The sequence below is a fragment of the Rutilus rutilus genome (assembly GCF_951802725.1).
Source record: "Rutilus rutilus genome assembly, chromosome: 7".
Classification (NCBI taxonomy): domain Eukaryota; kingdom Metazoa; phylum Chordata; class Actinopteri; order Cypriniformes; family Leuciscidae; genus Rutilus; species Rutilus rutilus.
Window position 1 is genome coordinate 1,275,289 of NC_140221.1, and position 12,212 is coordinate 1,287,500.

Below are 12,212 nucleotides of genomic sequence, written 5' to 3' on the forward strand. Positions count from 1 at the left end.
TGCATTTAACTCTGCAAATTAAATCAACCTCTCTCAACTTTTTATTAAAAGTTTTATTAATAAAGTAAAGGCATTGGACCAGTTTATTTGTAGTGCACTGACTGTGCACATTATATAAGATTAATATATTTGTTTTCCTTAAAATTTTAATTAGCAGTAACTTAAACACTTTTTGATGTTTGAACGCCTCACACACACACACACACACACACACACACACACACACACACACACACACGACACTTTGCGACTTTTCGATCGCGCACGCGCCTCTCTTTCTCTCTCTCTCTCACACACACACACAAATGTAAACACTTTGCAACTTTTCGATCGCGCCCGCGCCTCTCTCTCTCTCTCTCTCTCTCTCTCTCTCTCTCGGTTCAATACGAATACATGTACCGTTCCACCCCTAGTTCTTGCCTTTGACCTCAATGAATTTGAAGTAGTGCTTATATCTCCACCTTGAAAATGCCAACTTTTCATAGGATTGCTCCTGACTCGCCATCTCTGCTGCTTCATCGAATCTGTTTAGCTGGTGTGTGTGTGTGTGTGTGTGTGTGGCGCGTGTGCTGGCATGTGTGTAAAAACACTGGCTCTGATTGGCTACCATGAAACACATGACCCTGCCTTAGCCAATCATAATCGCTTACCTTGTTATTAACCCACCTCCTCAATCGCTGTGCGAGCCAGGGGTGCGTTCGGATTACACAGTTTATTCAATCAATGCATAGTAACGCACCGCATTTAACGTTCAGTAATGTTAACGGCGTTGTAACGACGGGAAAAGTAATTAGTTAGATTACCCCGTTACTGAAAAAATAACGTCGTTACCTAACGCCGTTCTTTTAAACGGTGTTATTCCAAACACTGCTGAGAAACGAGAGGAGCCGGGGAGGGTGGAGGGTAATTCGCTCCTGAGAAACGAGAGGAGCCGGGGAGGGAGGAGGGTAATTCGCTCCTGAGAAACGAGTGGAGCTGGGGAGGGTGGAGGGTAATTCGCTCCTGAGAAACGAGAGGAGCCGGGGAGGGAGGAGGGTAATTCGCTCCTGAGAAACGAGAGGAGCCGGGGAGGGTGGAGGGTAATTCGCTCCTGAGAAACGAGAGGAGCCGGGGAGGGTGGAGGGTAATTCGCTCCTGAGAAACGAGAGGAGCCGGGGAGGGAGGAGGGTAATTCGCTCCTGAGAAACGAGTGGAGCCGGGGAGGGTGGAGGGTAATTCGCTCCTGAGAAACAAGAGGAGCCGGGGAGGGAGGAGGGTAATTCGCTCCTGAGAAACGAGAGGAGCCGGGGAGGGAGGAGGGTAATTCGCTCCTGAGAAACGAGAGGAGCCGGGGAGGGAGGAGGGTAATTCGCTCCTGAAAAACGAGAGGAGCTGGGGGTGGAAGCTGGGGAGGGAGGAGGGTAATTTGCTCCTGAGAAACGAGAGGAGCCGGGGATGGAGGAGGGTAATTCGCTCCTGAAAAACGAGAGGAGCTGGGGATGGAGGAGGGTAATTCGCTCCTGAAAAACGAGAGGAGCTGGGGGTGGAAGCTGGGGAGGGAGGAGGGTAATTCGCTCCTGAGAAACGAGAGGAGCTGCTCCAAAATAAAAGTTTGTTTACATAATGTGTGTGTACTGTGTATAATTATTTTGTATATATAAATACACACATGCATGTATATATTTAAGAAATACTGTGTGCATGCATGTATATATTAGAGAAATATTTGCATGTATAAATAAATTATATATGTATATATATATTATATATAAATATTTTGTATATAAATAACACATTTTTCTTAAATATATACTGTACATGCATGTGTGTGTATTTATATATAAAAAATAATTATACACAGTACACACACATTATGTACACAAACTTTTATTTTCGATGTAATTAATCATTTCACAGCTCTACACTCAAAGTTATATATTTGTAATAATAATTGATAAGTCATTTTACTGCTGTGCAAAAACAACGAAATTCTGTTGGTATCACACATTCTCAAAATCACATTTTTATTTATTAAATAATCATATTTTCAAAATGCTCAGAATTTGCTTAGAATCAGCATAAACCTGTATAAAGGGATGAAGAAGATAAAATGAACTACTTTAATAAACCTTATCAAAAGATTGAACTACTTTAATAAACCTGATCAAAAGATTTAATTGATTGATGATAAATATAAAACGTTTATTATGTAAAATGCATAAGTGCTATTACAGAAATAAATTGTAATTTATGCATGGCTGACAAATATGCATCAATTGAACTTCATTAGTTTGTTAAAGTCCCAATGTAGTTAATAATTTCATCCCTTAAAGGAGAACTCCGGTCAATTTTAACATTGAGCTCATTTTTTTGTACATTTGGAGTGCTGTCAATACAGAGAACAACGACAAAAATCGGTGTTGCCTACACCGAGTTATTCTATTTTTAAAATTTGCACCCTATTGACTTCAATGGGGCAAGTAGTAAGCCTGCTTTTTAGCCTCTTAACATCCTTTAAGTGTCATTACAAGTGCACAGAAAATGTGAGTGATTCCTTCCGAGTGAACACGAGTGGATCTGACTGCAGTAGATGTTAGAGATATTAATAAAAATGAAGTTAATTCAGCCAGCGCACATACCTTTGTTTACATCCTGTTTTCGGTGGAAGGCCATAGTAATCGATTGTCGAGTTCACGCGCATAGGTTTAGTACCTATGATCAACGCGCGTGAACTCGACAATCGATTACTATGGCCTTCCACCGAAAACAGGATGTAAACAAAGGTATGTGCGCTGGCTGAATTAACTTCATTTTTATTAATATCTCTAACATCTACTGCAGTCAGATCCACCCGTGTTCACTCGGAAGGAATCACTCACATGACCTGTGCACTTGTAATGACACTTAAAGGATGTTAAGAGGCTAAAAAGCAGGCTTACTACTTGCCCCATTGAAGTCAATAGGGTGCAAATTTTAAAAATAGAATAACTCGGTGTAGGCAACACCGATTTTTGTCGTTGTTCTCTGTATTGACAGCACTCCAAATGTACAAAAAAATGAGCTCAATGTTAAAATTGACCGGAGTTCTCCTTTAAAACGCATCTTTGATCACCAAAATGACATATTTAAATGTTTTTTACTTGAAAAAAAATGTTAATGCCTTAAAATATCTTGAATGCAACCTGACACCCTTGACTCATTTAGTATGCGCGGTACTATGAATATGCAAATGAGCCCCGCCTCCACTCACTCACTGCAGTTTTAAGGAGAAAATACTCAGCAATGGTGTCGACTTATGAATTTACACGTTTGTCTTAAAGCATATTAAACACACCACATATACACATAAACTACATTAAACACTTGATTTACACCAGAGGGGGACTTTAAAACTGCAATTTTTAATGGATGGAAATGTAATTCAAACCTTTTTTTCCTTAATTTTCAAAAAGTTCTAGAATAAATTTCCTTGAATCAAACCGTCAGAATCACAACATTAGGTACAAAGACTGTTTACTTGTTTTATGAGGCAATGAACCTGTGAAAAGTCCTAAATTACTTTCCTAAACTCTCTTTCAGGATGAATCTCTCTCTGGTGAAGGAGTTGGGAGACCGAGCCGCCCAGGGAAGAGCCTTCGGGAACCTCGGAAACACTCATTACCTGCTGGGTAATTTTGTTGAGGCCATTAAGTTCCACAGAGAGGTAAAACCCTCATTGCGACAAACAACACTGAGCGTCACTGAAGCTGGCATCTCACAGGGATTTGCATTTCAAAGTAACACACAATCCCTCCTTGTTGTTTCCAGCGTCTTTCTATTGCAAAGGAATTTGGCGACAAGGCAGCGGAGCGGCGAGCGTACAGTAACCTAGGCAACGCTCTCATTTTCCTGGGCCAGTTCAACACAGCCACAGAGTATTACAGGTGATCATGACTTACAGCGCCATCTAGAGGATGCAGGACACCGGTGGTTTGTTTCTTAAATGAAGGAATCAGAAATAATGCCGTGCAAACAGCTTCAGGACAGAAGAAGATTAAAGAGCCTCTACTGATACTTTCACGCAAACAGCATCACAGTTGTAGTTCACACACTCCTCAGAGGAAGTATTTGAGCTTGTGCACGAGTGTGTGAGCGACAGATTATCAGATACAGACACTTTTTTCATCATTAAAAACGTTTTACACTAAAGAATTGAAAAATATATCAATCATGAGGCTTGTTGAGGAGAGGTGTGTTGTTACTTCTCTAAACACACACACACACACACACAAACACACACACGCATGGACACACACACACACACACACTAACTAAATGCTATAAAACACACCGCCATTTAAACGTTTAAAAATAAATAATACTTTAATTCAGTAAAAAAACATTAACCCCCGGTTTCACAGACAAGGCTTAAGTCTAGTCCTAGACTAAAATGTAAATCTGAGCTATTTCAACTGAAAGAAACTTGCACTGACTGATCTTAAAACATGTCAGTGCATTTGTTTTGTCTTAAGATGCACACCAGTAATGCCTTTTTCTAAGGCATGTTTATAAAAATTACTTAAACGCCTAATTGAACTATGACCTAATCCTGGCTTAATCTAAGCCCTGTCTGTGAAACCAGGCCAATATTGATCAAAAGTGTCAGTGAAAAGACATTTGTTGCAAAAGATTCTATTTCAAATACATGCTTTTGAACACTATTCATGTAAAGTAAAATAAAATAAAATAAATGATATTATCATTTCCACAAAAAAATCAACATTGATAATAATCATAAATGTTTCTTGATCATCAAATCATCATATTAGAGTGATTTGTGAAGGATGATGTGACACTGAAGACTGGAGTAATGATGCTGAAAATCAGCTTTGATCACAGGAATAAATTACACTTTACTATATATTCACATAGAAAACAGCTGATTTACATTGGAATATTATTTCACAATTTTTTGTGTATTTTAGCTCAAATAAATGCAGCCTTGGTGAGCAGAAGAGACTCTTACCGACCCCAAACTTTTAGCATATATTCTTATATTGAACCCAATCCAAATCTAGAGATTAGAAAATCATACTTCCTCTGTTCCTCAGGAAAACTCTCCAGCTCTCTCGGCAGCTGAAGGATCAGGTGATGGAAGCTCAAGCGTGTTACAGTCTGGGAAACACATACACACTCCTGCAGGAATATGAACGTGCCATCGACTATCACCTCAAACACCTGCTCATCGCTCAAGAGCTCAACGACAGGTCAGAACATACGACATTCGGACACAGCTGTCCTGTCCAAACTGTTTCTCCTCTTATTTTGCCAACAAAAATATCAGTAGAGCCATTACACGTCTCAGAGCAGCAGCTTCGTCCCTGAATGAATCTGCGTTTTTAACGAATCATTGAAATGAATGACTCACTCGTCACTTCTGCTTCGTCCCTGAATGAATCTGCGTTTTTAACGAATCATTCTAATTAATGACTCACTCGTCACTTCTGCTTCGTCCCTGAATAAATCTGCGTTTTTGAACGAATCGTTCTAATGAATGACTCAGTGACTCACTCGTCACTTATGCTTCGTCCCTGAATGAATCTGCGTTTTTGAACGAATCGTTCTAATGAATGACTCAGTGACTCACTCGTCACTTCTGCTTCGTCCCTGAATAAATCTGCGTTTTTAACGAATCATTCTAATTAATGACTCACTCGTCACTTCTGCTTCGTCCCTGAATAAATCTGCGTTTTTGAACGAATCGTTCTAATGAATGACTCAGTGACTCACTCGTCACTTCTGCTTCGTCCCTGAATAAATCTGCGTTTTTGAACGAATCGTTCTAATGAATGACTCAGTGACTCACTCGTCACTTATGCTTCGTCCCTGAATGAATCTGCGTTTTTGAACGAATCGTTCTAATGAATGACTCAGTGACTCACTCGTCACTTCTGCTTCGTCCCTGAATAAATCTGCGTTTTTAACGAATCATTCTAATTAATGACTCACTCGTCACTTCTGCTTCGTCCCTGAATAAATCTGCGTTTTTGAACGAATCGTTCTAATGAATGACTCAGTGACTCACTCGTCACTTCTGCTTCGTCCCTGAATAAATCTGCGTTTTTGAACGAATCGTTCTAATGAATGACTCAGTGACTCACTCGTGACTTATGCTTCGTCCCTGAATGAATCTGCGTTTTTGAACGAATCGTTCTAATGAATGACTCAGTGACTCACTCGTGACTTATGCTTCGTCCCTGAATAAATCTGCGTTTTTGAACGAATCGTTCTAATGAATGACTCAGTGACTCACTCGTCACTTCTGCTTCGTCCCTGAATGAATCTGCGTTTTTGAACGAATCGTTCTAATGAATGACTCAGTGACTCACTCGTCACTTCTGCTTCATCCCTGAATGAATCTGCTTTTTTGAACGAATCGTTCTAATGAATGACTCAGTGACTCACTCGTCACTTCTGCTTCGTCCCTGAATGAATCTGCGTTTTTGAACGAATCGTTCTAATGAATGACTCAGTGACTCACTCGTCACTTCTGCTTCGTCCCTGAATGAATCTGCGTTTTTGAACGAATCGTTCTAATGAATGACTCAGTGACTCACTCGTGACTTATGCTTCGTCCCTGAATGAATCTGCGTTTTTGAACGAATCGTTCTAATGAATGACTCAGTGACTCACTCGTGACTTATGCTTCGTCCCTGAATAAATCTGCGTTTTTGAACGAATCGTTCTAATGAATGACTCAGTGACTCACTCGTCACTTATGCTTCGTCCCTGAATGAATCTGCGTTTTTGAACGAATCGTTCTAATGAATGACTCAGTGACTCACTCGTGACTTATGCTTCGTCCCTGAATGAATCTGCGTTTTTGAACGAATCGTTCTAATGAATGACTCAGTGACTCACTCGTGACTTATGCTTCGTCCCTGAATAAATCTGCGTTTTTGAACGAATCGTTCTAATGAATGACTCAGTGACTCACTCGTCACTTATGCTTCGTCCCTGAATGAATCTGCGTTTTTGAACGAATCGTTCTAATGAATGACTCAGTGACTCACTCGTCACTTCTGCTTCGTCCCTGAATGAATCTGCGTTTTTGAACGAATCGTTCTAATGAATGACTCAGTGACTCACTCGTCACTTCTGCTTCGTCCCTGAATGAATCTGCGTTTTTGAACGAATCGTTCTAATGAATGACTCAGTGACTCACTCGTGACTTATGCTTCGTCCCTGAATGAATCTGCGTTTTTGAACGAATCGTTCTAATGAATGACTCAGTGACTCACTCGTCACTTCTGCTTCATCCCTGAATGAATCTGTGTTTTGAACGAATCGTTCTAATGAATGACTCAATGACTCACTCGTCACTTCTGCTTCGTCCCTGAATGAATCTGCGTTTTTGAACGAATCGTTCTAATGAATGACTCAGTGACTCACTCGTGACTTATGCTTCGTCCCTGAATGAATCTGCGTTTTTAACGAATCATTCTAATTAATGACTCACTCGTCACTTCTGCTTCGTCCCTGAATAAATCTGCGTTTTTGAACGAATCGTTCTAATGAATGACTCAGTGACTCAATCGTCACTTCTGCTTCATCCCTGAATGAATCTGCGTTTTTGAACGAATCGTTCTAATGAATGACTCAATGACTCACTCGTCACTTCTGCTTCGTCCCTGAATGAATCTGCGTTTTTGAACGAATCGTTCTAATGAATGACTCAGTGACTCACTCGTCACTTCTGCTTCGTCCCTGAATGAATCTGCGTTTTTGAACGAATCGTTCTAATGAATGACTCAGTGACTCACTCGTCACTTCTGCTTCTTCCCTGAATGAATCTGCGTTTTTGAACGAATCGTTCTAATGAATGACTCAATGACTCACTCGTCACTTATGCTTCGTCCCTGAATGAATCTGCATTTTGTACAAATCGTTCTAATGAATGACTCAATGACTCACTCGTCACTTATGCTTCGTCCCTGAATGAATCTGCATTTTGTACAAATCGTTCTAATGAATGACTCAGTGACTCACTCGTCACTTCTGCTGCGTCCCTGAATGAATCTGCGTTTTTGAACCAATCGTTCTAATGAATGACTCAGTGACTCACTAATCACTTCTGCTTCGTCCCTGAATGAATCTGCGTTTTTGTACGAATCGTTCTAATGAATGACTCAGTGACTTACTTGTCACTTATGCTTCGTCCCCAAATGAATCTGCGTTTTTGTATGAATCGTTCTAAAGAATGACTCAGTGACTCACTCGTCACTTCTGCTTCGTCCCTGAATGAATCTGCGTTCTGTCTGTCTCTGATAGGGTCGGGGAGGGCCGGGCCTGTTGGAGTCTGGGTAACGCTTACGTGTCGTTGGGAAACCACCGTCAGGCTCTTCACTACGCCCGGAAACACCTGGACATCTCTAGAGAGGTGAAGCCAGACTCTGCCGTCCAGCAGCCGCTGTACCTCGACACACACACACACACACACACACACACACACACACACACACACACACACACACACACACACACACACACACACACACCTGTAACTCTGTCTTTGGCTTTGCTTGCTCTCAGATCGGGGACAGAAACGGAGAGCTGACGGCCAGGATGAACGTGGAAGAGCTGATGGAGGCTCTCGGGGTGAAAGAGGGCGATCTCTCTCCATCCGACTCTGAGTTTAAAGTGCAGGGTAAACATCACCTATTCCACTGTATAAGCCACAGCGGGGCAAGTTGTCACACTGGATGCTCTTTGCTTGTTTTTGACATTGATTTTAAAATAATACATTTTGTACTAAAAAGAGACATTTTCCTTAACATACACTACCAGTCAAAAGTTGTGGATTATTTTTAGAAGAAGAGGACATTTTTTTGTCAGGATTCTTTGATGAATATAAAGTTCAAAAGAACAGTATTTATCTAAAATGTCTTAACTGTCACTTTTGATCAATTTAATTCATCCTTGATGAATTTAATTTCTTTCCCCTAAAAAATTTAATAAAAATTCTTACTGACCCCAATCTTTTGAAGGGTAGTGTTTAATGTTACAAAAGCTTTTTATTTCAAATAAATGCTGTTCTTTTGAAATGTCTATTCATCAAAGAATCCTGATATAAAAATGTTTTCAACACTGATAATAATAAAATATAAAAAATAGTAATATTTAATATAAAAACATACAGTATTTATGAAAAGGTACTTGAAAAGCGCTTGAATTATTGAAAGACAATATATGTGAAATTAGTGTTTAATTTTATCGATAAAACCATCTTTTCACACATGATGAACGCTGTAGCCCGTCTGATATAGATGTAGAGCCACTTCACATGGCTATGAGTGTGATATTGCTCATAAATATCCAAGTTTATGATACAGCTTTCATTCTTCATGTCAATCATATATTCATGGGAGAAAAATCAGTTTGAAAAAAGAAAGTGATATCTTTGTTATAGTGTCCTTTCAATGGTTAAAGTTACCGTAGTAATTGCATCTGCTGCACTTTATTTGTACCATTTTGTTTTATTTGCTTATTTTCCTTTACCTTTTTTCGAATTTGACAGATAATATGGATATTGTTTGATAAGTGAGATCTCTGAATGAAGTCCTTGAAAACCAAAAAAGTAGTTCTTGAAAAGTCCTTGAATTTAATTTTACAGTCTCTGTACGAACCCTATTAGCTGTATATATACACACATGATGTCTGTATTTTGTGTCTCAGTGATGTCTGCGGCCTGTTAATTGATATTTCATGATTTATAATAATAAACTTGTACTTGTTTTCTCCAACAGGAGCCAGACCCAAGTTCAGCAAGAAGAACAGCATGGAGAGCGTTGACCTCTGGAAATACAGCTCTGATAAGGTCACATGCTCAACATCTGATTGGGTGATCCAGACTTTGCCATGCAGGACATGTACTCGAGTCACAATCTTTCAACAAAATGCCTGTCAAAAGCCTAGAGTGACTGCGGTTACACACACTGAGCGGCAGAAACACTGAAACACTGAGCGACAGCATTGGTATCCGCGTTTCCATGACCACATACGTCAGCCTATTAAGCATAATCGGATGTTTTTAAATAAACACTGACAAAAAACGACACAAGTTTTAGGGCTGGATGATATGATGATATATATAACATTAAAGGTGCTCTAAGTGATGTCACGCGTTTTTTAGGCCAACACATTTTTTGTCACATCCAGCAAACATCTCCTCCCCATCCGCTAGCTGCCTGTCCCCTGAACACACTGTAAAGACACGCGGTCTCTGTAGACACCACAGGCTCCACAAACGGCAACAAAAACAAACTGGCCCAGCCTGGACCACCAAACATAACAAACTGTTCCAGCCAATAACCGACAAGAATGATTTGTGGGTGTGGTTTGGGGGGTTAGTGCGCAGATGAGGAGGAGGGAGGGTCGAGCTAGCCTCCGTTTTGTTTGACAATACTTTAAACGTCAAGAAGTGACGTCACCCAACATCGCTTAGAGCAGCTTTAATATGAGTGATCACATGGATTTAGACCTATATTGTATTATATAAATATATATACACTCACCTAAAGGATTATTAGGAACACCTGTTCAATTTCTCATTAATGCAATTATCTAATCAACCAATCACATGGCAGTTGCTTCAATGCATTTAGGGGTGTGGTCCTGGTCAAGACAATCTCCTGAACTCCAAACTGAATGTCAGAATGGGAAAGAAAGGTGATTTAAGCAATTTTGAGCGTGGCATGGTTGTTGGTGCCAGACGGGCCGGTCTGAGTATTTCACAATCTGCTCAGTTACTGGGATTTTCACGCACAACCATTTCTAGGGTTTACAAAGAATGGTGTGAAAAGGGAAAAACATCCAGTATGCGACAGTCCTGTGGGCGAAAATGCCTTGTTTATGCTAGAGGTCAGAGGAGAATGGGGCGACTGATTCAAGCTGATAGAAGAGCAACTTTGACTGAAATAACCACTCGTTACAACCGAGGTATGCAGCAAAGCATTTGTGAAGCCACAACACGCACAACCTTGAGGCGGATGGGCTACAACAGCAGAAGACCCCACCGGGTACCACTCATCTCCACTACAAATAGGAAAAAGAGGCTACAATTTGCACGAGCTCACCAAAATTGGACAGTTGAAGACTGGAAAAATGTTGCCTGGTCTGATGAGTCTCGATTTCTGTTGAGAGATTCAGATGGTAGAGTCAGAATTTGGTGTAAACAGAATGAGAACATGGATCCATCATGCCTTGCTACCACTGTGCAGGCTGGTGGTGGTGGTGTAATGGTGTGGGGGATGTTTTCTTGGCACACTTTAGGCCCCTTAGTGCCAATTGGGCATCGTTTAAATGCCACGGCCTACCTGAGCATTGTTTCTGACCATGTCCATCCCTTTATGACCACCATGTACCCATCCTCTGATGGCTACTTCCAGCAGGATAATGCACCATGTCACAAAGCTCGAATCATTTCAAATTGGTTTCTTGAACATGACAATGAGTTCACTGTACTAAAATGGCCCCCACAGTCACCAGATCTCAACCCAATAGAGCATCTTTGGGATGTGGTGGAACGGGAGCTTCGTGCCCTGGATGTGCATCCCACAAATCTCCATCAACTGCAAGATGCTATCCTATCAATATGGGCCAACATTTCTAAAGAATGCTTTCAGCACCTTGTTGAATCAATGCCACGTAGAATTAAGGCAGTTCTGAAGGCGAAAGGGGGTCAAACACAGTATTAGTATGGTGTTCCTAATAATCCTTTAGGTGAGTGTATATATATTATAGGCAAATGTGCTTTATGTATTTCCCCGGTGTGGAAATCAGGCTCATATAAATGTGAGGAAACACGATTCCTGCTGCATGTCAGTATCCATGATCACTGGATCTGTGGTGAGTCGTAAGAAACACTATATCGAGTCCAAGCTTCAGTTTAAACTGGTAATCGTTGGTTTTACTGGCGTTTCCTCAGTTTCCTCTATTAACTCCAGTCACTCTCAGCTCTTCTGCAGCTCAGGCCGGCTGAGGGAGTGACGTCAACGCATAACCTCTGTAAACAACATGTCCTACACAGCAGAATCCTGGTCACCTGGTGCAGAAACATGTGTGTGTGTGTGTTTGTCTGTGTGTGTGTGTGTTGTCATAACTGTTCATGCTCATGTGTGTGATGACTGCAGAACGGAGACGCTCAGGACACTGATGATGTGTCGAGGAGGTTGAGGAACCCTGTGTCTCAGTCC

General features: G+C 40.9%; 1 protein-coding gene across 2 annotated transcripts in view; it reads left to right on the forward strand.

Moving 5' to 3' along the window:
• The window catches only part of gpsm1b (G protein signaling modulator 1b), a 51,605-nt gene that overhangs the window by 22,459 nt on the left and 16,934 nt on the right, over positions 1-12,212 (forward strand). For both annotated transcript variants that reach the window (XM_084415155.1, XM_084415156.1), the window contains exons 5-10: positions 3,559-3,682; positions 3,787-3,902; positions 5,070-5,225; positions 8,290-8,398; positions 8,551-8,665; positions 9,765-9,835. In XM_084415155.1, the coding sequence (XP_084271281.1) occupies positions 3,559-3,682; positions 3,787-3,902; positions 5,070-5,225; positions 8,290-8,398; positions 8,551-8,665; positions 9,765-9,835 (691 nt within the window). The remainder of the gene's footprint in view (positions 1-3,558; positions 3,683-3,786; positions 3,903-5,069; positions 5,226-8,289; positions 8,399-8,550; positions 8,666-9,764; positions 9,836-12,212) is intronic.